The sequence below is a fragment of the Symphodus melops genome (genome assembly GCF_947650265.1).
Source record: "Symphodus melops genome assembly, chromosome: 1".
In the NCBI taxonomy this organism is placed as follows: Eukaryota; Metazoa; Chordata; class Actinopteri; order Labriformes; family Labridae; genus Symphodus; species Symphodus melops.
This window is the reverse complement of record NC_136691.1, coordinates 22,080,976-22,106,136: the sequence shown is the minus strand read 5'-3', so window position 1 is coordinate 22,106,136 and position 25,161 is coordinate 22,080,976. Positions and strand designations below refer to the sequence as shown.

Below are 25,161 nucleotides of genomic sequence, written 5' to 3'. Positions count from 1 at the left end.
CTCGATGGCACATGAAGCAGCACGGAGGGAAAGACGAGCGTCACAGAAAAACTGGCATGTCTGGCTTCTCGGTAAGTCTCAGCACGAGCCGACTCACCGCTGCTCTCGTCTGCAGCGCCGTCGAGCTGCGGGATGGACAGGTTGGCGAACAGGGAGTTATTCCCGCTCCAGTCCATGTCTTCGTCAGAGGAGTCCTGCTGCTCGTCACTGAAGGCGTCCTCCGGCTCCTTCGCCCCCGGCCTGCACGCACAGGAGAGACAGATTAAACAAAGCCCAGACGCCGCCTCAGAGGACACGCCTGCAGACTGCACGCAGGCTTGTCACACACGCGTCGTTCTTCAGTAACGTGCACAACACTGCTGTGAACCCATCTGTTATTTCAGATATCTGATCTGATCCCATATCTATAGATCAAGAATCCTGAAATCATAATACAGAGACGTAGATCTTTATTATCAACGTGACATCTTTCTCTAACACATTCGAAGCTCCACACGCCGTTTTCTGATAATCTATCTTTTATGAAATGTCGATGAAACAGGAACATGTGTCTTCCATAACAAGATAACAGGATTTAAACATTTGTTCGCTGGATCACAAACTCGCCTCTGGGAGGGTGAGCTCTCCGGCGGCTCTTTGTCCCACCGCTGTGACATCATCACGCTGAGCTCCGCCTCCTCCCTCTCCAGCTCCGGCTCCGCCTCCTCCTCGTCACTGTTGTAGATGCAGCTCCTGTTGCCAGGAAGTGACTGAGACTGGGAGTTCTGCCTGACGGGGGTCCTGCGGAAACCATCGTCCTCCAGGCCAGCCAGCAGATCAACGATGGCGTGATCTTGGCTGTTGTCTGAAGTCAGCAAACCAACACAAACAAAACATCAAAAAGCTGAAAACATCAATACTCAAACATTTGAACCCTTGAATTTTTCACTGTTGTGTAAAAGCTCGTATTGAAGGCAAATGAAACGCCGCGTTCTTTCTGGAGCAGCTGAAGGTGGAGAGGACCCACGTCTCTTGTTGGAGGGTTGGCAGACAGACGGGAGACGCACATAACAGAAGTTTCACAAGATGCGCCTGCATCGCGAGTCAGCTCATTCATGTGCGCACGTTGCCTTTTCATCTGGAGTCAACGTGCGTGTCACACAATCAGCCCAAGATAGGAAGATGTGGTTTAAAAGCTTTAAAAACGAGCTCCCACACGGCGACTCTTCACAACCGTCAAAAACAGTGTTTGACTCTGAAAGATCCTCTTTTCATGTTTCTTTGTCTGACTTCCTGTCCCGCTCGATCTGCTCTGACATGTGAGACGCAGAGCAGCGGAGTGAGAGAGCGCTGTCGCCGTGGCAGGGCGGGGACCGAGCAGACACTCATCTGGTTGGATTTAGCAGATATTGATAGAAAACCATGATAAAGTCTATTTAGAGCTCATAATGACAAAATCACTCATTTTAATTGTGTTCTTTCAGAGAAACTTAAATCCACAAGTTTCTTCTTTTAGCATGCGAGCTCAGCCCGTCGCTGTGTTTTAAATAAATAAAAACAAATGATCCTTCTGTGACACAAAGAAACGACGGAGCTCACATACCTAAGAGCGGCGAGTGGTTGGATGTCTGCGACAGAGGCAGGAAGGTCTGACTGTTCTCCAGGAGACTCAAGATGGCCTCCTCGTCCACCACCGCCTCCTCTGGGAGCTTCCCGCTGCTCCTCAGGGAAGATTCTTGGACGAGAAGAGGAGAGCGATGTTAGCATCACATGTTACACGTCTGACAGACCTCTACGGAGAGTATGAAAAAGACTGGTTCATCAACACACACACAGTTCATCATGAGGTCAGTGTGTGTGTGTGTGTGTGTGTGTGTGTGTGTGTGTGTGTGTGTGTGTGTGTGTGTGTGTGTGTGTGTGTGTGTGTGTGTGTGTGTGTGTGTGTGTGTGTGTGTGTGTGTGTGTGTGTGTGTGTGTGTGTGTGTGTGTGTGTGTGTGTGTGTGTGTGTGTGTGTGTGTGTGTGTGTGTGTTGCTGCTGTCCCTGGCAGCTACGTTGCTCCGGTGTGGGACTTGGCAGACAGCGTGCCAGCAGATTAGGCTAATGCTAATCACAGAGTGCCACACTGTGAACCCCGGACTCAGCTGGAGCCAAGACAACAAACATCGTTTTAACAGTTCCATGTCCAGCCGACCGCACAGTGAGCGGAGCGGCAACATTTAAAAGAGGCGGAAAACAAATGCAGTGTGATCCATACGTGAAAACAAAGGGAAGAAAGTGGAAACATGAATGAGAGCCGCAGCATTTCTCCCTCTGCTACAAACAAAGAAACAAAGACTGAAGACGTGTTAACATCTCAAACAGACTTCAGCTCCCGCTGCACGCATTTAAAGTTGATCCTCACCGAGCTGCGAGTCCCTGTGCGCCTCCACAGCGTTAGCCAGCGTACACGGCAGACCCTCAGAGGTCAGGAGGTCAGAGTGAAGACTGAGATCCCCCAGGAAGTCCTCCTGATCGTCCCCTTCTCCAGCAGACAGACTCTGAGTCCTGAGCAGGCAAACACAAAGACACACGGTTTGATCAGCATGCATCAATCAGACTTCTGAGACCTTCTGCATGTTTGGAAACATAAGAGGATGCTGGGAAAAACAAACATTGAAGTACCCGGTGCCAGCAGGTTTAACCCGTTCTATAATTTATTTATGAGACGCTGATAAACACTAAACATGTGACCTTGGTGACGACTCATGAGCGATTATTAATTGTTGATTTTTGCCCTGATAGCTCACTGCCATGCTCTCTGCTGTAAACATGCTCCACTCTGAAAGCTGGGACACGTTTTAATATGATGTCTGATCAACTGTTTTATTTCAAACTGAAATAAAAGCGGCACATTTCAGTTTTAAAGTAGAAAATGAACTAAAGTGATGAAAATGATGAACTTGCATTTCTTGCAAACAGTTTTTCTGCAGTGTTGACATCCGACTTCTCTTTGTTCACCGTCGTCTTCAATGAAGACAAAATGTGTCCAAACGACAGACAGTGCTTCCGTGTCGCAGATGGAAATAATCTAAATAATCTACATGGGCCCGATCAGGTCGGTTCGAGGTTCTGCCTGAAGTCATCGCAGATATTTCTAGATTTAATCATCAGCCAGTTAGTTTGAGTTTCTAGTTTTACACCAGCAGTTCTCTTTCACCAGCAGAGGGCGCTGTATGAATTTCAACAATCATCATCAAGCGGTGATGCTCCGACATGCGCAGTTACCAGAAGTTTGAGAAATCAACACAATATGTGCATCTATCTATATCTATATATATATATATATATATATATATATGTGTGTATATATATATATATATATATATATGTATATATGTGTGTATATATATATATATATATAGATATATAAAGGTTGAAGATCGATCAAATTTTTTCTCTTCCTGATATCGATGAACATCGGGAGCTGGTTCCTACGTCGTTATTTATCTAAATTAAGCTGCAGAATGTTTCATCGTCGGCCGATCGATCACCGAAGGTTTCGTATTCTCAGACAGAAAAATAATCAATTCAAACAAAATCAGAGCTTACAGATCAAATCCAAGCGTTGTTTATCCATGGACTCACATCTGCAGGAAGCTTATGGAGACGTTTTCCCTTCTGACATGAGCGCGAGCAGCCAGCGCTGTGAGCTTGGCATTTACCTGAATGAGAAAGCAGAGGACCTTCTGGTATCTGCCCTCCTGCAGTCGAGTTTCATTAGCGTCTCTTTACTGCGGGTCTCAATCAGGGGAAGAGCTCCGTTTACACTGTGTGTGTGGGCGGCTTCACGTGTGTGTGGAGAGAGGCTTTAGTCTGGCTCGTGTGTGTGTGTGTGTGCGTGTGTGCGTGTGTGTAGCAGAGGGAATATGAATGGAAAATTGGCAGGCGGCCAACTTTGGCTATGTTTCCCTCCAGATCGCTCAGAGCAACAAGCTGCCCATCACGCTCCCTCACCCATGCTGCCCGGCTTCATCGCCTAGCAACCCACCACTTAGTGACTCTGAAATATTGAAATGTAGAGCAGCCGGGCGGTCGTCACTCGATAGTGGAACAAATTTCACAGAAGCCATCAGAAGAAGAAGAAGAAGAAGAAGAAGAAAATAGGTGCTTATCCAAACCTGGAAATGTGTTTTATTTCTCGCTCTGATTCATCGGGACAGGGTTGAGGATTTGAGCCGTGAGCCCTGGAGGTTGCAGGTTTACTTCCAACTATGTGCCGGACTATCAAAAACAAAATGCCTTGAACAGGTTTTGTATCCACCCGCCTGTTAATTCAAAGACATGGTAAAAGGACTGCTGTGTGAAGCTGCACAGATTCTGAACCATCGCTCAGAGAGGCTGTGCTGATGTTGGGAGACGATAAAAGAAACCAGACCGGAGACACACAGGTGCTGAATACTGGACCGATCCTCACGGTGTAGACACACTTCACTTCCTCCGCCTCCGCCCTACAGCTCCGCCTCTTCAACATCAACCATGAATACGTCTGCCCGCTCCATCAGTTATTAGACCTGGACCATGTTAAAGGAGCAGTATGTAGCTCTGACACCCAGTGGTTAAAATGGGTACTGCAGTATAAACTCTAAACATCACAGAGAGCTGTCTCCCTCCTCCTCTCTAGAGTGGAGGCTCACACAGGTCACCATGTGGTGGACACTGTAGCTTCAGTGTTTAGCCAGCTCTGCATCGCTCTGTAAACCTTTCTGTGTTCTAACCTCTCTCCATTTTTAAAATCATCTCCAACATTGATCCTAGTTTGAGCAGCTTTCTGCTGCTGGAGCTTATTAGAAACATGCAGAGGCTTTTTAGCTCGGGTACAATCACTTCTATCTGAAGCAGTTCCACTGCTCACTTCCATCGCTGCAACACCTGCTGACCTGATAACTGCTCTCATATCTGACAAACTGAGGGGCGTCCAAAACGGCCGTGTGGGGGGCCTTAAAACCGTCTACCTTCTCTGGTCCAAACAAATCCAGAGCATTCAGGATCAGAATCTAAAGTTAGAAGGAGGACATACTGACTGCTGGATTGTTGAAGAGAAGAACTTCAACACAGCATGTTTCCTTCATGTCTGATCACAGAGGAAGAGAGCGTCATCATTTCAGTCAGTAGATATCTTACTGATTGGTTCTTTAAAGAATAAGTTCACTGTTGTGGATTTTGTAAGTAGTACAAACAGCTGTGAGCATCTGTAGCTCCTTACTGTTAATTCATCACATGACCCTGTAAAGCATCACTGCAGTGATATAGAAACTTCAAAAGAAGACCACAGTGTGTGATGAAATGAGCCAAAGGTTTTATACACATACTTACTTTTAGTCATTTTAAAACTTAAATTAGCTGAAGGTTTTCCCGTCTTTAGGGTTAAGTCAGTTAAGTCAGCCTGTTCATTCTGGATTGGTTTCCAGTTTTCCTAAAAGCCAAAAACTATGTAGAAATATATGAACTCAGTGGGTTATTTTTATGCCTTCACTCAGTAATCATCCAGCTGCCTCTCCAGCCTCTGATGTTGGTTTGACAGTGAGCGAGATTTTCCGGCAGCCTGGAAGTCGTTTTGAGACTTTGCTCTGTTGAGCCGTGGAAGGAAAAGGCCTCCGGAGAGTCAGCGAGCACGTGCCGCCGTCTGACTGTCTCTTAATTAGTCTGCTATCTTAACGACTTTAGAGGCGACGAGGGAGAGAGGGAGGCTGGCAGGCGTCGGGAGATTACTGCAGCGATTAACACATTGCCACGCCCCCCTGGCGGAAGGGGAGTCTGAGTGCGGTAAAATAGGAGGAGTCTGTTGGAAAGAAGCCCCTCTGTGTGGAGTTTGCATGTGTGGGTTCTCTCCGGGAACTCGGGCTTCCTCGCCCAGTCCAGAGACACGCTCGTTAGGTTTGTTGATGATTGATTCCGAGGGGGATCCGAGTACCACAGGAGATATTTCTAAAAGAAATGATACATCTATGGGACACCTGGATGAATTTCTGCAATCTTTTTTTTTTTTTAATCATGTGATCAGGATATTTTACATGTGTAGGTGTCAAACAAAGAAACAACCAGCCCTACATAAAAGGAACCTCTGACTGAAAAAGTAAATATCCACCTTTCATTACTCGATGAAATGAAAGATGATAACCGAAGTTTAGTTTATTCACATTGATCAACGACGTCCAAGGAAGGATATTTCACAAAAACATGTTCATGCTTGCTTCAGCTTGGTTACTGTCATCTCCTTCTCCAGGAGCTGCCTTGATTGTTTAACCTGAGCAGAAAAGTTGTCTGCTCAACTTTTCAGAAAATGTGTGCTCAAACAGGCCGTTTGGAGATTTTCCCTTTGTGACATCACAAAGGGCAGTAGGCCCTCCCCCAGGTGGGTGTTTGTTCTGCCCTCTGAGTCTGCCTTCTCACCGTGAACAATAGTACACCCGAGTCCTTCCAGAGAGGGGGCGTGGTCAGACACAGCTCATTTACATATTTAAAGCTACAGACACAGAAACAGCCTGTTCTGATCAGGGCTGAAATAGAGGGGTTTATAGACATGATCAAATACAGGATCAGTGTAGATTTACAACGAGACGCTTCACACACATGTTGAAGAGGAGCTCTGAGACTGATTTAGACTGGATGAAGAGGAGGATAACATGTGACCTTTAAGGAAACATGCCATGCTGAAGCGCTAACTACCATGACTACTAGTGAATGTCTGTTTTAACGTGTCAAGCAGGATGGTGATCATAAACTGTGTGAAAACAAACTTCATTATTGCGAACCTAATCAACCACAGAACCTTCTTCAAAATGCACGTATTGTGCCCCACCCCCCCTTCCCCAGGTTTCATGTGAGCCATGGCGTAGAGGGTTAAAAGAATCAGTGTGTTTATAAATAGTACTGAAGATGTTTCTGTGAAGGTAGGGAAGACTGTTCAAAAAAGAGAAAATCCCAACAAAGCCTTGAGCACTGAGCGGCTCCTTGAGAATCAGCATTGTGCACATCAGAGTAAAAAGAAAGCAGCCACACAGGCAGTGAGAGACTGTGGAGGGGGGACGGAGGAAGGCTCACCCACCACTCTTCCTCCCCTCCGCTCCTGTCTCACATTGTGAATAGGAGCCATCTGGATTTAATACACGGCTGCCGAGCTGACTGTACTTTTATTTATAACAGGAAATACTTTCTGCCTGTACATCGTGGGAGTAGGAGGAAGAGGGTGAGGAAGGGAGGGGAATTTTTCCTTCACTAGCCCCCCCCCCCAACATCTGTTTTTGTTTCACTTTCTCCGTCCTTGCTTCCTATGTCTTAAACCCTCCATGTCTCAGAGCTTTACATTCACATTAGCAAACAGGAAAACATGATTTATGACTTGTTTACTCCCCACTGCTAATTGTGCTAAGTGAGCTCACTCTCTGTTCAGACTTTAATGAAACATGTTGAAGTGCAGTCAGTATGTCCTCCTTCTAACTTTAGATTCTGCTCCTGAATGCTCTGGATTTGTTTGCACCAGCCCCCCCCCACACACACACACACACACACACACACACACACTGTGGTTTTAGACGCCCCTCAGTTTGTCAGATATGAGAGCAGAAAGTTACTGACATGAGGCATGCAGACGTGGGGTGAACTGAGGACATCCAACATCTTCATACCTCTTTGACGTAATGACCAACAGAAGTGAGAAACTGAGTGCTTCTTCTTCGTGTGCCTGGCTGCATCATGTGCTCTTATTTAAACACCGTGTCTGCCAGCTGTGTCAGGCCTTCCTCGGGGGGGAAACAAAACCATTGTCCGCTGATGACTTTCAGATTTAGTACGTCCTGAAACATCTGCCCAGTCCCGTCACTCCCGCCCCAAACTGTCAAGCCGACCGTAGATCAAAAGGAAAGACGCAGGACTTACACGTCAAACTCGTTCTCCTTCAGAATCTCCTTGAATCTCCTCATGAAGATTTGCTCGCTCTCGGTTGGGGTGACACTCCCTCGATCTGTAAAAACATCACACAGACTTTTTGAATAAAGAACTGTCGGTCTGAATGAAAGACTTTTTCCACGCGTCACATTCTTCGCTCTGATGGAAACATTTTGGTCAGTAATCAGGGTTAAGGGTGTTTGTCTTTTTTAGAGTCTGAATGAAAACAATAAAACAGGACTAGATGAAGTTAAACACAGCAAAGCTGAAAGAACTGACACGTTTGGAAAGTTTCAGTGATTCAAAGGGAAATCTCTTTAGACCTCTCAGACCTGGGATCCCTGAGTGTCTGCAAGCAGGGCTCGACAGGTGGAAGCAAACGAGTAGTGACGACCGACACAGCAGATGAGATGTGATCGTCCATCACTTTAGCCCCGTTTCCACCGAGCGGTTCGTCTCGGTACGGTGCACATTTTACGGCATTTCCATAGACTAATCCCGGGAAAGATTCCCAAATAACCGATTTGTACCGTCCCACTTTTTGGGACCCTTCTGTTGGGGTGCCAAGAATATCGAGCTGATCAGAAAAAGTGGAGCTAAACACTTCAGTCCGCTGATTGGTTGAAAGAATCGTCACTTCCCGTGTTACGTCGGCAAACAAACAAATGTTTAAACCATTGACTGTAACACAGCTGATTGTTTACGTCTGTATTTCTCCTCGCCGCTCACAGCCTTCTCTGAAACAAAGCTGGATTGAGTTCTTGTAATAAAGAGTCACATGACAGTGACAGAGGAGATAAACTGCTGGATGTCTCCAGCGTTGGTTTTGTTTGTGTAGCGTTTTTCTCCTTTGTTGAATTTATTAGTTAGCTGTTAGCTGTTAGCGGTTAGCTGCTATCATATGATGATATTTACATAGCGGCAATCATCATCCGGCTTACACGCCGCCTACCAAATAGGGCACGGGTGGCTGTGGAAACGCAAACGGGATTAGGCTTAATCGAACCAAACCGTACCGATCCGTACCGGACTGCCGTGTGGAAACAGGGCTTTTGTTTCCATGACATTTCTCTTGTGTAATCAGTTGCACATCATTAACCCTTTTCAGACTGCTTTTTTCACCCCAACTAAGCTCCGCCTTCAACACGACTTTATGAATTCACATTCTGTTTCAGTGTTGTGAAAGCTCGGCAGAGTCAGAGCGATTTTCCATTAAAAAGGATTCTGGGCCATCTTGGTGTTTGTTTGAATGACAGCTGTCCTGTTCTCATCTGGCGCTGTATAGACAATTAGAGGGAGGGGAGACACTGACAATGACTCTTGTGGAAAAGATTTTTCTGATGAGGGGGGAAAACGTCATGACTAAAGTGTCCTTTGGTGTTTGTTAAAAAGATTTAAATAAAGATTATCTTCTCAGTATGAAGCGTGGAGCCCGGGGAAGTCAGGAGATAAATGAGTGCTTACTAAAGGAAGAGCCATAAACAGAGTTCTCACTGTGGACGTCCTCACCTTGTGACTCTGGGGTTTCTATCTGGGACGCCTGGTTCTTGTCTCTCCTCCTCTGCTTCTCGTCCTCCCAGATGGCCTGCAGGCCGGGGTTCCTGCCGATCTGATCTGGACACAGAGGAGAGTCACGGCACACGGCATCAGCTGACTTCATCATTTATTATCACTGAGTCTTTTTTCATGTGCAACAAAGATTCCTTTGATTCTTTATGTGGATCATAACAGAGACAAACACGGCGGCGCACGGCCTCACCATCAGATTCTTACCACACATGCTGTGGTTCTATTTCCACTAGTGCTGTTTTTATACCCTACACAGCAGATGGGAAAGTATGAGTCACAACACGAGCGCCGCTGTTTGGGAGCGGCCTCTCCGATCCTCTCCTCACTCTGGAGATCAGAAGGTCCTGTACAGTGTTGACCAAACAAACTCAAACTTGAGCATGAGGGGCTCCACCTCAGTGACCTGAGGTCTCGTGTGAACTGCAGGCCACTTTCAAAGCTGCAGCAGACTCAGGTGTGACTACAGGGGGAGGAAGGTTGGACTGTTATACCAGCATTAAACTGTCCCATCATAGACGAGCACAGCCACTCTGTGATCGTGTGTTTGGACAGGCAGAAGTTTAGGAGCAGAGCCTTATAAGGGCAGAGACAGCACCTAAGGACAGATGAATATCTGACTATTAAACACGCTGTGTGTCCACTAAAAGAGCTTTCTTTGGGCTGGCTGTGCGCTCTAGCATGAAGCATTTGTATGCTTAGAAAAAAAGCGCTGCACGTCCTGTTTCTATGACAACCGTCCGTTGACGGCGGCCCCTGTATGAGCGACACTGCTCTGTTACAGTTTATTTACCAATCAGACACGGAGCAAAGAGGATGTGGCTACACGCTCTGCAGGAGGAGAATACCTGCGGCCTGTTACTGTAAACGCTCTCTACTCACTGAAAACATTAAACAAAGACGCAGCTCCTTCCAAAGCCACGATTCTCTGTCTCATTCCTGCAGCACCCAGAGCGAGCTGTATTCCTGGGACAGACAGGTGGGGGACTGGACGTACTTACTTTCGATTTCCAGCCGGTTGAGGACGTCTACGGCGACAGCATCGACCTCCAGCTCACACGTGCTCTGCTTCTCCACTTCACCCAGGACCAGAGAGCTGCAGGCACACACACACACACACACACACAACACAACCAGGGAGACATGAAAAGGATTCAAGAGGCAGAGTTTTTGGTTGACAGTAACTTTTGGAGCCATCAAGCTGACGTCTGGTTAACGGAGGTCGTGCAGGTTGTGTATTGACTACGCAGCGAGCACTGAACTCCTCCTGCTGCGTTCTGACTTCAGCCTGAACAAATCTGCCCGAGACGCGTGCAAACAGGTTTGAAGTGTTATTAATCAAGAAGAGAACAAAACCTAAAGTCATATTCTGTGTTGGTGGAATAAGGACGTTTCAAGTGTTGACTGACAAAAGAAATCCTGATAAACAAACTACAACGGGATGTATCTCATTATTAGGGGTGGGACTTGATTAAAATATTTTAACTAATTAACTGAAGGCTTTCTAATTAGTTAATCGAAATTAATGACATTTTAAGAGCATTACAACATTTGCCCTAAAGAGCAACACTTCTCAATCTAAATGGATTTAGTGGATGAATGAATACAATGCATGCAGTGTTATTTGCTTCTCAGTTTCATAAAGCTGTTGGATCTTGTTTGAAATAGTTTTTTTCTGCACAGCAGCTGGAAAGTTGGATCACACGTTGCTATCTGTAGCACAATTTCTAACCCCTTATCTTCTACCACTAATAGTGGTCTACTGTCCAGAGCAACCATTTTAGCGAGTGAATTTCCAAATTTATCAGATGTTGAATTACTAATTTTGGTCCTGAAGACAGTCATTTGGTCGACTTTTCGCAGCAAACGCCTCGTTTGTACTTGTGGCGAAGCTAGAGCGGAGCTAGCGCAGAGCTAGACTAAAGCTAGCACGGAGCTAGACTAAAGCTAGCACGGAGCTAGAATAAAGCTAGCACGGAGCTAGCATAATGCTAGCACGGAGCTAGCGCATAGCAATGACAAACAGTTCCGAGCTGTTTATGAGGCAAACTGTGATTAAATGAGTTAAGAAAATTTGACGCATTATTTTTCTTGTAATTAATTAATCGTAATAAACGCGTTAAAGTCCCAAACCTACTGATTACTCAATTAAATGATTTGAAAGTGAATTGTAAATCTAATAACCATGGCGTCTTCTTCTTCTGAAATGTAAAGTGTTTCATTGATTAAAGACAAAGAGAGGTGGCACTGAGAGTGTTCAAACATGACTGAGAGGATCACTGATCGCTGAGCGGGTGACACCCACCAAGGTATGGCGTTCTCCTCCCAGCGGACACACGTGCCCCCCAGGGTGCTGTCATTGAGCTTGGCGGTGCAGGGACTGCTGGGAGTCGGCTTGTCTCGGGCCGCTGCAGCGTCTTCTGAAAAAACACATTAAAAAACATTTATGTCTGCACTTCCTGGTGAGAAGAAAAGAACGTTTGAGAAGGAGAGAGTGATGGGTTTGCGTGGTGCAGTTAAGGAGCAGCCTGCTTATTGTTTTGAGGTGAAGGATGAGACGTGAAGCTGCGGTCAGGTTTCTTTTCATCTTAAAGCGGCCTCTTTAACCAGTCCAGCCCCTTTTATCGTCCCCCGCTTGATCCCAGATTAAGAACTGGCTTTCAAGTGTAAGCTGGAGGGGAGAAGGACATGTAAACAGGTGTAGCCATTATTGGGGTGTTTGAGTGTCTTTGTTGTTGGGGAAACGGGAGCCCTCTTTCTGCTGATTGCATCAGGGTAGAGGTGGATCAAACGAGGCAGCGCTGCTTTTGTCGGAGGAGAGTCAAGCGTGAGGATTTTACAAAAAGAACTTTATTAAAATCGAGAGAAGAATTTCCTGTCCTGAATGGTTAATGCTCAGTGCGTGTGTGTGCGTGTGTGTGTGGACTAAGCTGGGATCAAACAGAGTGGGGAATCGAGGGTTTAAGTCTCCATGAGGAGGAAGTGAAGTTGGGTTTGTTGAGGGTCAGATTCACCCGGGATCTGAGGAGCCGACCGTCTGAAGTCACAAACTCTGAGTGCCCACCACTCAAGAAGGAAGCACACACTCGAGGGGCCGAACACACAGAGACGCGTCGTAGCCTAAAACCACCTGAGCACAGCAAACAACAGCTGGGCGTATGTAAACAGACGACCAGATAAAAGAAATGAGGGAAAATGGATTTGATGAAGCACAGATCAGTCGTCATCACTTTGCTCCTAAACAGAGGGCAGCCCGGGTTCGTACCCGACGAGTGGCTCCCTCTCTCTCTCTGATTTCTGACTCTACACGCTGCTACATCTCTGCTCAAAAACAAACATCTCAGGGATCAGACTTATTTTGGCTTTAATTTCCTCTGTGTGCAATGAAGCAGCTCACTCATTAAGTTCACCTCGTATTTCTACGAGTCTGGGTCGAGGTTTGCTAATGTTAGCCAAAGACGGCGTTGGGACAGGCGCTGCTGATAATGAGTCTGGATCTGACTCAGAGGCAGATCCTGCAGGTCTGCTGGGCTGAGAGACACAGATTCATCTCCTCCCTCCTGCTTCAGCTTGTTTCTGTGAAGGCTTTCTGACGCTCCGCTTTTACTGGATTTTTTAAAAAAAATGTTGGCCTTTAAAATGGAAAATACAGCAAGCGGCCAAACTGGACCTGACAGATGTGGTTAATAAAACGAGGAGGTGACAGTTCAGATTAGACTCCAGCCTGTGCGCAACACCACTTAACCAAAGTCAGGACAGCTGGCCTCGCCAAACCTGGACGTGACCGCGGCGTGCAGCAGAGCCACTACAGTGTCGTCACTAAGCTCCGCCTCCATCACGCCTTCGTACATTTATGTTGATTCTGTGACGCCCTGATATTCTTGTCCCAGTCTGTGCTGGAAACGTTGTGTTTTAATGCGCACACACACACACACACACACACACACACCTGTTTTGCGGCTCCTGCGGAACTTGACGGCGGCCATGTTGAGCAGGTTCATGCCGTACAGGTTGTAGTCGATGAAGAGCTGCAGCAGGTAGGGGATGTGGCCCTCGTGGGGCTGGTAACTCTTGTTCATCACTGCTCCGCTCTGTAGCAGCTCACACACCCTGCAACAAACACAAGTTACTGTGAGTCCTCCTCACTGAACAACCAACTGATTTCATTTGCTCCCGTCGTCATGGTTACGTCAGCTGAGATTTACTACTTCAGTCGGCTCGCTTGGAGACATTCGGCCGTCCTCTGTGTTCTCCGGACACAACAGGCTGTCTAATCGTAAATACAGAACATGTCTGATATTTATGACTTCCTTCGTCTTCACACGGCTCACACGGCGGGACAATGTGTGAGGTCATCTTTGGACCGCAGGAAAAGAAGCACACGCAGACACATTTCAGCCTGAAGCCTTCAGATCATCAGGCCTCAGATGACTTTGGAGGCCTGATGATGAAAAGTGTGTGCCGCGCCGTTATCACACCATGTGCATGTGCCGGGAAATGTTCAGGAGGAACGCTCCGGATGTTCTCCTCACAGCGGGGGACCGACTCTGACAGACAGGAGAGGGGCGGGGCTCTCCTGATGGACAGGAAACGTAAACGCAGCGTGGAATTGTTTTTAATCAGGGAGGCTGAACGTTTGAACTGAAGACTCATGAGGGGAAGCTCCCGTCATGTTTCCCCTGTGAAGGTCAGATCAGAGACGAGAAGGGCGAGGGGAGGTGGACGCACTCGCACGTCTCCTCCTCGTTTATCATTCGCTCTCTGTCGTCCCTGTTTGCACTCGGACTCCGGACATTTATCTCATTCCTTCTTCTGTGGACCGCTCCGTCTGACGCTGATCGCCCTGTCCAATAATGCTCTATCTTCCTGTGCGCTCCTAAGCGTGTACACACACGCACGCACGCACACACACACACACACACAATCGATTTGCGTTTAGCGAGCTGGCGGAGTCATGCGCACGCAGTCTGCCTCTCAGTTACATCAGACAGAGTGCAGCTGGGGAGGAGCCCTGCTCGCGCTCGTCTGAATCGATCTGCAGTAAGTGCGTACCTTTTGACCATCTGAGGATTGTACAGATAGATCTTCATGAAGTGCTTCTCCTTGGCGTGGTAGCCGTAGAACGGCCTGCGAGACAAGAGGGAGGAGAGCAGTGATCAGTCGTTAGGCGGTGGACTCTCACACAGCCGTGGGAGCTGACGGAGGTACTTACATGCCGGACACAAGCACCACTTTGAAAACGTGCTGGGTGTTGGAGGCGGGGTTTCCCATGGCGACATTAAGGGCCCTGTCGATGCTGAAGGCCACCTGCCGCAGGTGGCGCTCCGGCTGCTGGCTGTAGCCATCGTATGGGATGTAGATGTAAGGGAAGACGCCGTGCAGGTGGAGACACGTCTTCTGACCTGCAACACAAAGACAGCCAAGCAGAGACATTTAAAGCATCGCTACAACACAGAGCTCGTCACGGCAACAACCGTCACACCGAGTGCAAACATGTCAGGACCCTTCACCGTGTTAACAGAATCATGGAGACGTGGCCCGCCAGCACAAAACCAAAACTGGACCTTCAGTTTGGCCACACCTCCACTGTTCTGAAGCCGCCACTCCTCCAGCGACCCCCCCGCCCCAGCCAAGAATTCCAACGGATGCAGACTGATGTGATCAGACCACACGATCCCGTTTCACCTTCCTGTCTTCAGAACGTCCTCACCTTCAAACATGGCCGACACGCTGACTGAGTGCATGGACTCTATGTTGTTATTTAAAGGACGTGATGAACCTTCCAGTGACGCACTGACAGAAGAACAGGCTTCACAATAAAGTCAACCTAGAAGACTTATTCTGTCGGGCACCGGTGGCCTAGTGGTGAGTAACATGTCCGTACATGTACAGAGGCTACACCCCGGGTTCAAATCTCACCTGTGGAGCGCGGCTCGTTCCACCAAAACCAAAGACGATGGTCAGGTATCACCAAATCAGGACACACACAGACAGAACTCAGTCTCCCAGCATGCATTGAGAGAGTCCTTCAGAAACACAGGAGCTGAGCAGCAGATGGGACTTCTCCTCCTCCTCAGGTCTGTGAGGCGCTCGCTCACGCTGACGGATGAGTGCGACACGGATACATCAAAGGAGGCCGTCATGATTTACACGCAGCACATGAGCTGAATGACTCCGCAGACACAGAGAGGAGCATTGTGGGAGGAGCGATGTGAGGTCAGAGAGGGAGAGATACAGTATTTATAAGAGAGGGGGGGGGGGGGGGAAGTAGCATCGTTGCCCGCAGACAGACGTGTACGCTCGCTCGCTGCTGATGCTGAGAGTCATCTGAGGTGAGCTGTGCTGCAGACAACGCGCTCCCATTCATCCCCCATCATCCCGCTTCTATCTGCACGCCGCTGCAGGAGCCGACGCTGTGATTAATCCGGCTACATGAGGGATAATAACAACAGCAGGGGGAACTGAGAATGAGGGCGCTGAGGCTCGCACAAGAGTCCACTTATCTTCACCGATGAGGGCGAGCTGTGTGGAGTCTGCCTCCTCCACTGACAGGAGAGGGAAGAAGGGTTCTGACACTGTTCCTCCAACACTCACACTCACACTCACACACACACACACACACACAGCTTGCCAAGTCTGCATGCTCTGGTGTGACAGATGCTGTCTGCCATGATTGTTGAGGTCACCGGACCTGAAGTGAAGCTTCCAACAGAGGAAGAAACACTCCCAGCATCTCTGCACATGGATGCATCCGACTCTGTGTGTGTGTGTGTGTGTGTGTGTGTGTGTGTGTGTGTGTGTGTGTGTGTGTGTGTGTGTGTGAGGATGAGGACGATAAAGATGAGGTGTGGTGAAGACACAGCAGAAGCTGGACGGTGGAAGACGTGTTTGAGATGAAAGGAATAGAAATGTGTGTCAGGCGTCCTTGGAGATGAAGCTCTAAACTGCTTATGTAACAGGCTGACATGAATATGAGCAACAACACACTTCAACAGATCCCATTCTTATCATTCTTATCATTCAATTCACTATTCAAAGGGAGCAGGACGACAGTTGTTGTAAACTTCTTCTTACACATAAGATATAAATCAGCAGAGAGAAAAGACTCGAAAATGTCAACAATCATCAACCGCTCATGGAAAGGTCCAGAACAAACCATAAAAGGTCAAATATTATTTAAAATCCTCTTCACCAGTTTTTCTGTCTACAAACCCTCCAATGATGAGAAAAGTCCATCCTCTCTGTCGTCTGCCTGCTCCACTTTACAGAAAGAGAGGGGGCGTGGTCAGACACAGCTCATTTACATATTTAAAGCTACAGACACAGAAACAGCCTGTTCTGAGCAGGGCTGAAATAGAGGGGTTTATAGACATGTTTTGAGGAGCTCAGAGAATTATGTAAACTTGTTAAAGAGGAGGAGAATGTGTGACCTCTTTTAGGAAAGATTCATATTTGAAAAGAACAGAAGTCCGCCTCGTGAAACATGTTTGTGTTTTGAATGAAGAGACGGGGACCCAACAGTTCATTGAAGACAAAAATGTTCAGCAGTCAATGAGAGGTGCGACCAGCAGCTCTGGAGTGTGTACCTGTGTGTTTGTCTGAACATTACAATACTCAGGTGCGTGTGTGTGTGTGATCTCGACACACAAAGGCTGGCAGCCACTCAGGATGTGAGGGAGCGGTGAGGGCGGCACGTGTCTGTCTACAGCCTGGACTCTCTCTCTGTCTGACACACACACGCAGCAACACATACACACACTGAGCAGCCGATGCCAGCCTCTGCTGCTGCAGTTGCTATGCAACAGCAAAGCTAAAAGCCCCTGACAGACAGCAGGAGGGATAAACAAGTGATTCTTTCCACCCAGCTGGTCAGACCAGAGAGAGAGAGAGAGAGAGAGAGAGAGAGAGAGAGAGAGAGAGAGAGAGAGAGAGAGAGAGAGAGAGAGGGAGGAAAAAAATAGCATAATGAGAGAGAAGGGTGTGTCTGTGTGTGTCTGTGTGTGTGTGTGTGTGTGTGTGCCAAACATCAAACATCCAACACTTTACTTGATAATGGTTGTGCAGTCAATCTGAGGAAGGAGAAGTTAGATTCATAAAGATTCTTCCAGAAAGTTTGGGTGATGGTCAATAGCTGCTCTGTGATTGGCTCCCAGCTGTGTATCAAACGTAAACACCTGACCACCTTTACTAACTCAAAAGTTCTGCATGTTATATGAAGAAACAAACGCTCCACAGTCCACAGGAGAACGCACGCCAAGTCCACCCGCCTCAAAACGCTGCTCTCCCCGTCTGCACATAAACACCTCAAACTGAGCGTCTGAAAAACAAAGGCCAGCTTTTCACTCACATAAAACCTAGTTTGCGTACAAAAGAACAAAAAACTGGGATTTTAAAAAGGCGTGAGAGGAGCGTTGTCTCCCAGCTCAGCCTCTCTGCTCACTACAAACGCAGGACAGCAGTCGACGTGAAGGATGTTGACGGCGAGCTGGGGCTTCGTCTGATTGGTCAATCAATGATGCAGGGGGGTGGGACGACGGCCGTAAAAACAGCCATGCAAAGTAAACTGGAATGAGATGTGAGACGTTAGTTTTGCGTCTGCTTTCTGATTGGTCAGTGAGCGTTTAAAGACGAGCAGCGACACGCAGCCCGAGTCTCTGACCAACTGTTGGACCTGTGAGGGTCAACAGGACCAGCAGAGGGGCGGGCTCCTCCCCCCTCCCTCTGTCAGCCATAAACCCTCCAGTGGAAGGTCATCAGGAGGAACCAGTGACGTACAGAGCTGCTTTAATGCCCATGATGAAGGTGAACGATGACATCATCAAGCAGTCGACTGTTCCCCACTGTGACCCGCTGCATTCACACCTTTTAGCACAAGGTTGGCAGGAAGACGTCCGAGTGACGTCTCAGGGATGTTCACAGACGAGTCCTTTAAATTCTGATTGGCTGACTCGTAAAAAGACAGTCACACGAGATCCACCAGCAGAGATGGAAACCCCGCCCACTCACAGATGCATCATCAGGATGTTCTCGTTGAATCAGCACTTGGTGAAGTCATCTCAGCTCCAGCGCGAACACTGAGCTACGTCACAACGTGAAGAACACGCTCGTAAACCTTTCTTAGTGTCTCCAGGAACTATTCTGTCTGGAACCCACCGCCCACACCAAGTCCTCCTGTCACTCACTCACTCACTCACTCACTCACTCACTCACACACTCACACACTCACACACTCACACACTCACACACTCACACACACACACACACACACACACACACACACACACACACACACACACACACACACGGAATGAACAAGTTTAGTGTGTGTGTGTGTGTGACATCACGAGGGAGTGATTTAAATCACACTCTCTCTAATGGATTCACTCCCATCATGAGCTCCTTAAATTAACCGCTGCAGAGGAGAGGGAGAGGGAGAGGGGCGAGCGAGCGGCAGCTTCATGCAGCCTGCTTTAGAAACTCATCACACAGATGTGCATTGTGTGCTCTGCTCTGCTCTCTGTGAGGGAGTCCGACTCCTCTCAGGAAGGGGAGGAGCCAACTGTTCCCGTGATGGAAACACTTGGGGCAGACGAGCATGGAGAGGAAAGCGTCGGCACGGTTACATGATATACAGACAGCTTCATGTTAATGAATATTATTTCATGCATGGAGAGGAGGGAGGGCTGAATCATCAGTCAGCACACTTTGTTTGACGCGTCCTCGGCCCGGGTGCCTCAGCACGGTGCAGTTCATGGTGCAGGAGCGCGTGCACATGAAGGTGTTCTGTGTGTGTGTGTGTGTGTGTGTGTGTGTGTGTGTGTGTGTGTGTGTGTGTGTGTGTGTGTGTGTGTCAGAGTGCATCAGTGCAGCATGGACATACAGTTGTGTAAAGACACTTCTCTGACATGAAGCTGTGAGGAGGACCAAAGGTGGCCGATGTTAGCGTTGTTAAGATTAGCCGCAATCAAGCTAATCATTTCAATGTATCGTGCTTTCGTGTTTGTTTGTTTTACCTCCGGACTTTAACAGCTCGGAGCAGTGAACAGAAAATGATGGATGGTTAGTGTCCAACAAAGAGTCTCTCAGTATTTATCTGCACACCGCCAACAGAGCAGTGTTAGCAATGTCTCACCCAAGGACACATGGGTAGCTGCAGGAGCTGGGGATCGAACCCTCCACCTCCCAGTTAAGCGTTGACTGACTGAGATGAAAACTTGTCACGTCTTTGAAACAGCCAGTGCTCATCTGTCACATGTGACTTCATGTGTGTAAATAAAAAGAGTCCAAGCTTGGTCCTGAGCACGTCTGAAAGGTGTCTGAGCTGCGTCCACTCTCTGGACGGATGCTTCCTGTCAGCGCAGCAGCAGCTTCTTTCAGCCGGCTGTTTGAACTGCACCCGTCTTAAAGTCCACAGCAGCTGACTCGGGATGCATCTTGTGCTTCTGGAGCTTTCTGTCAGAATGTTTTCACTCTTAGTGGAACTTTCACAGTAAAAGACTATGTTTTAGATGTTTCCAACATGCAGCCACTCCAAACCATCAAGACAAGCCCAGTGCTCCCAGTGTCTGCAGGACCAATCACAACCAGCCACATGAAGTGTCTCTCATCATAGTCTGTGAGCAGGGACTGTGTCCTCTCCTCTGCTCCACAGTCTGTCCTCACTGAGGACAGGAGACAAGACGTCCCAGCTGCTGGACTTCCTCTACATATCAAGCACAGACTACTATTTTAAACCTGGGCCTTATAGTGATGTATCCTCTGTGAAGTGGACACAGGACATGTTGGACATGCACCACTAGAGTCCCAGGAGACAGCAGCCAGGAGATAGGAAACAGGAGACAGGAGTCAGGAGCTAGGAGTCAGGAGCTAGGAAACAGGAGCCAGAAGCTAGGAGACAGGAGCTAGGAGACAGGAGCCAAGAGACAGGAAACAGGAGCCAGGAGACAGCAGCCAGGGGACAGGAAGCAGGAGACAGCAGCCAGGGGACAGGGGACAGGAAACAGGAAACAGGAGACAGGAGACAGCAGCCAGGAGCCAGAAGCTAGGAGACAGGAAACAGGAGCCAGGAGAGAGCAGCCAGGGGACAGGAAACAAGAGACAGGAGACAGGCTGTAATGGAACTCGTGTTGTTGGAGTTCCTGGTTACGGGTCTTTGTTGTTGTTGTTGTTGTTGTTAGGAGAGTTCCTGGTTACGGGTCTTTGTTGTTGTTGTTGTTAGGAGAGTTCCTGGTTACGGGTCTTTGTTGTTGTTGTTGTTGTTAGGACAGTTCCTGGTTACTGGCCTTTGTTGTTGTTGTTGTTGTTGTTGTTGTTGTTAGGAGAGTTCCTGGTTACGGGTCTTTGTTGTTGTTAGGAGAGTTCCTGGTTACGGGTCTTTGTTGTTGTTGTTGTTGTTGTTGTTAGGAGAGTTCCTGGTTACAGGTCTTTGTTGTTGTTGTTAGGAGAGTTCCTGGATACAGGTCTTTGTTGTTGTTGTTGTTGTTAGGAGAGTTCCTGGTTACAGGTCTTTGTTGTTGTTGTTGTTGTTGTTAGGAGAGTTCCTGGTTACAGGTCTTTGTTGTTGTTGTTGTTAGGAGAGTTCCTGGTTACGGGTTGTTGTTGTTGTTGTTGTTGTTGTTAGGAGAGTTCCTGGTTACAGGTCTTTGTTGTTGTTGTTGTTGTTAGGAGAGTTCCTGGTTACAGGTCTTTGTTGTTGTTGTTGTTAGGAGAGTTCCTGGTTACGGGTCTTTGTTGTTGTTGTTGTTGTTAGGAGAGTTCCTGGTTACGAGTCGTTGTTGTTGTTGTTGTTGTTGTTGTTAGGAGAGTTCCTGGTTACGGGTCTTTGTTGTTGTTGTTAGGAGAGTTCCTGGTTACGGGTCTTTGTTGTTGTTGTTGTTAGGAGAGTTCCTGGTTACAGGTCTTTGTTGTTGTTGCTAGGAGAGTTCCTGGTTACAGGTCTTTGTTGTTGTTGTTAGGAGAGTTCCTGGTTACGGGTCTTTGTTGTTGTTGTTGTTGTTAGGAGAGTTCCTAGTTACGGGTTGTTGTTGTTGTTGTTGTTGTTGTTAGGAGAGTTCCTGGTTACAGGTCTTTGTTGTTGTTGTTGTTGTTAGGAGAGTTCCTGGTTACGGGTCTTTGTTGTTGTTGTTGTTAGGAGAGTTCCTGGTTACAGGTCTTTGTTGTTGTTGTTGTTAGGAGAGTTCCTGGTTACAGGTCTTTGTTGTTGTTGTTGTTGTTAGGAGAGTTCCTGGTTACGGGTCTTTGTTGTTGTTGTTGTTGTTGTTAGGAGAGTTCCTGGTTACAGGTCTTTGTTGTTGTTGTTAGGAGAGTTCCTAGTTACGGGTCTTTGTTGTTGTTGTTGTTGTTGTTAGGAGAGTTCCTGGTTACAGGTCTTTGTTGTTGTTAGGAGAGTTCCTGGTTACAGGTCTTTGTTGTTGTTGTTAGGAGAGTTCCTGGTTACAGGTCTTTGTTGTTGTTGTTGTTGTTGTTGTTGTTAGGAGAGTTCCTGGTTACGGGTCTTTGTTGTTGTTGTTGTTAGGAGAGTTCCTGGTTACAGGTCTTTGTTGTTGTTGTTGTTGTTGTTGTTGTTAGGAGAGTTCCTGGTTACAGGTCTTTGTTGTTGTTGTTGTTAGGAGAGTTCCTGGTTACGGGTCTTTGTTGTTGTTGTTAGGAGAGTTCCTGGTTACGGGTCTTTGTTGTTGTTGTTAGGAGAGTTCCTGGTTACGGGTCTTTGTTGTTGTTGTTGTTGTTAGGAGAGTTCCTGGTTACGGGTCTTTGTTGTTGTTGTTGTTGTTGTTAGGAGAGTTCCTGGTTACGGGTCTTTGTTGTTGTTGTTGTTAGGAGAGTTCCTGGTTACAGGTCTTTGTTGTTGTTGTTGTTAGGAGAGTTCCTGGTTACAGGTCTTTGTTGTTGTTGTTGTTGTTAGGAGAGTTCCTGGTTACGGGTCTTTGTTGTTGTTGTTGTTGTTGTTAGGAGAGTTCCTGGTTACAGGTCTTTGTTGTTGTTGTTAGGAGAGTTCCTAGTTACGGGTCTTTGTTGTTGTTGTTGTTGTTAGGAGAGTTCCTGGTTACAGGTCTTTGTTGTTGTTAGGAGAGTTCCTGGTTACAGGTCTTTGTTGTTGTTGTTAGGAGAGTTCCTGGTTACAGGTCTTTGTTGTTGTTGTTGTTGTTGTTGTTGTTAGGAGAGTTCCTGGTTACGGGTCTTTGTTGTTGTTGTTGTTAGGAGAGTTCCTGGTTACAGGTCTTTGTTGTTGTTGTTGTTGTTAGGAGAGTTCCTGGTTACAGGTCTTTGTTGTTGTTGTTGTTAGGAGAGTTCCTGGTTACGGGTCTTTGTTGTTGTTGTTAGGAGAGTTCCTGGTTACGGGTCTTTGTTGTTGTTGTTAGGAGAGTTCCTGGTTACGGGTCTTTGTTGTTGTTGTTGTTGTTGTTGTTGTTGTTGTTAGGAGAGTTCCTGGTTACGGGTCTTTGTTGTTGTTGTTGTTGTTAGGAGAGTTCCTGGTTACAGGTCTTTGTTGTTGTTGTTGTTAGGAGAGTTCCTGGTTACGGGTTGTTGTTGTTGTTGTTGTTAGGAGAGTTCCTGGTTACAGGTCTTTGTTGTTGTTGTTGTTGTTGTTAGGAGAGTTCCTGGTTACAGGTCTTTGTTGTTGTTGTTAGGAGAGTTCCTGGTTACAGGTCTTTGTTGTTGTTGTTGTTGTTAGGAGAGTTCCTGGTTACGAGTCGTTGTTGTTGTTGTTGTTGTTGTTATGAGAGTTCCTGGTTACGGGTCTTTGTTGTTGTTGTTAGGAGAGTTCCTGGTTACGGGTCTTTGTTGTTGTTGTTGTTAGGAGAGTTCCTGGTTACAGGTCTTTGTTGTTGTTGCTAGGAGAGTTCCTGGTTACAGGTCTTTGTTGTTGTTGTTAGGAGAGTTCCTGGTTACGGGTCTTTGTTGTTGTTGTTGTTAGGAGAGTTCCTAGTTACGGGTTGTTGTTGTTGTTGTTGTTGTTGTTGTTGTTAGGAGAGTTCCTGGTTACAGGTCTTTGTTGTTGTTGTTGTTGTTAGGAGAGTTCCTGGTTACAGGTCTTTGTTGTTGTTGTTGTTGTTAGGAGAGTTCCTGGTTACGGGTCTTTGTTGTTGTTGTTGTTGTTGTTGTTAGGAGAGTTCCTGGTTACAGGTCTTTGTTGTTGTTGTTAGGAGAGTTCCTAGTTACGGGTCTTTGTTGTTGTTGTTGTTAGGAGAGTTCCTGGTTACAGGTCTTTGTTGTTGTTAGGAGAGTTCCTGGTTACAGGTCTTTGTTGTTGTTGTTAGGAGAGTTCCTGGTTACAGGTCTTTGTTGTTGTTGTTGTTGTTGTTGTTGTTGTTATGAGAGTTCCTGGTTACGGGTCTTTGTTGTTGTTGTTGTTAGGAGAGTTCCTGGTTACAGGTCTTTGTTGTTGTTGTTGTTGTTAGGAGAGTTCCTGGTTACAGGTCTTTGTTGTTGTTGTTGTTAGGAGAGTTCCTGGTTACGGGTCTTTGTTGTTGTTGTTGTTGTTGTTAGGAGAGTTCCTGGTTACGGGTCTTTGTTGTTGTTGTTGTTAGGAGAGTTCCTGGTTACAGGTCTTTGTTGTTGTTGTTGTTGTTGTTGTTGTTAGGAGAGTTCCTGGTTACAGGTCTTTGTTGTTGTTAGGAGAGTTCCTGGTTACAGGTCTTTGTTGTTGTTGTTGTTGTTAGGAGAGTTCCTGGTTACAGGTCTTTGTTGTTGTTGTTGTTAGGAGAGTTCCAGGTTACGGGTCTTTGTTGTTGTTGTTGTTAGGAGAGTTCCTGGTTACAGGTCTTTGTTGTTGTTGTTAGGAGAGTTCCTAGTTACGGGTCTTTGTTGTTGTTGTTGTTAGGAGAGTTCCTGGTTACAGGTCTTTGTTGTTGTTAGGAGAGTTCCTGGTTACAGGTCTTTGTTGTTGTTGTTGTTAGGAGAGTTCCTGGTTACAGGTCTTTGTTGTTGTTGTTGTTGTTCTTAGGAGAGTTCCTGGTTACGGGTCTTTGTTGTTGTTGTTGTTAGGAGAGTTCCTGGTTACAGGTCTTTGTTGTTGTTGTTGTTGTTGTTGTTAGGAGAGTTCCTGGTTACAGGTCTTTGTTGTTGTTAGGAGAGTTCCTGGTTACGGGTCTTTGTTGTTGTTGTTAGGAGAGTTCCTGGTTACGGGTCTTTGTTGTTGTTGTTAGGAGAGTTCCTGGTTACGGGTCTTTGTTGTTGTTGTTGTTGTTGTTGTTAGGAGAGTTCCTGGTTACGGGTCTTTGTTGTTGTTGTTGTTGTTAGGAGAGTTCCTGGTTACGGGTCTTTGTTGTTGTTGTTGTTGTTGTTGTTAGGAGAGTTCCTGGTTACGGGTCTTTGTTGTTGTTGTTGTTAGGAGAGTTCCTGGTTACAGGTCTTTGTTGTTGTTGTTAGGAGAGTTCCTGGTTACAGGTCTTTGTTGTTGTTGTTGTTGTTGTTGTTAGGAGAGTTCCTGGTTACGGGTCTTTGTTGTTGTTGTTGTTGTTAGGAGAGTTCCTGGTTACGGGTCTTTGTTGTTGTTGTTGTTGTTAGGAGAGTTCCTGGTTACGGGTCTTTGTTGTTGTTGTTGTTAGGAGAGTTCCTGGTTACAGGTCTTTGTTGTTGTTGTTAGGAGAGTTCCTGGTTACGGGTCTTTGTTGTTGTTGTTGTTGTTGTTGTTGTTAGGAGAGTTCCTGGTTACGGGTCTTTGTTGTTGTTGTTGTTGTTAGGAGAGTTC

The 25,161-nt window shown here is 47.0% G+C and overlaps 1 protein-coding gene across 2 annotated transcripts in view; it reads right to left on the bottom strand.

Annotated features, from left to right (window-relative positions):
• rev3l (REV3 like, DNA directed polymerase zeta catalytic subunit) overlaps positions 1 to 25,161 on the bottom strand; it is a 60,825-nt gene that overhangs the window by 21,851 nt on the left and 13,813 nt on the right. Inside the window, exons 2-12 of one of the 2 annotated variants that reach the window (XM_079360342.1) lie at positions 14,683 to 14,872; positions 14,523 to 14,597; positions 13,420 to 13,580; positions 11,776 to 11,890; positions 10,472 to 10,566; positions 9,414 to 9,518; positions 7,896 to 7,980; positions 2,383 to 2,525; positions 1,583 to 1,714; positions 607 to 844; positions 98 to 240 (exon numbers count right to left, since the gene is read on the bottom strand). In XM_079360342.1, the coding sequence (XP_079216468.1) occupies positions 98 to 240; positions 607 to 844; positions 1,583 to 1,714; positions 2,383 to 2,525; positions 7,896 to 7,980; positions 9,414 to 9,518; positions 10,472 to 10,566; positions 11,776 to 11,890; positions 13,420 to 13,580; positions 14,523 to 14,597; positions 14,683 to 14,872 (1,482 nt within the window). The remainder of the gene's footprint in view (positions 1 to 97; positions 241 to 606; positions 845 to 1,582; positions 1,715 to 2,382; positions 2,526 to 7,895; positions 7,981 to 9,413; positions 9,519 to 10,471; positions 10,567 to 11,775; positions 11,891 to 13,419; positions 13,581 to 14,522; positions 14,598 to 14,682; positions 14,873 to 25,161) is intronic. The other variant, XM_079360343.1, reaches the window with a different exon arrangement.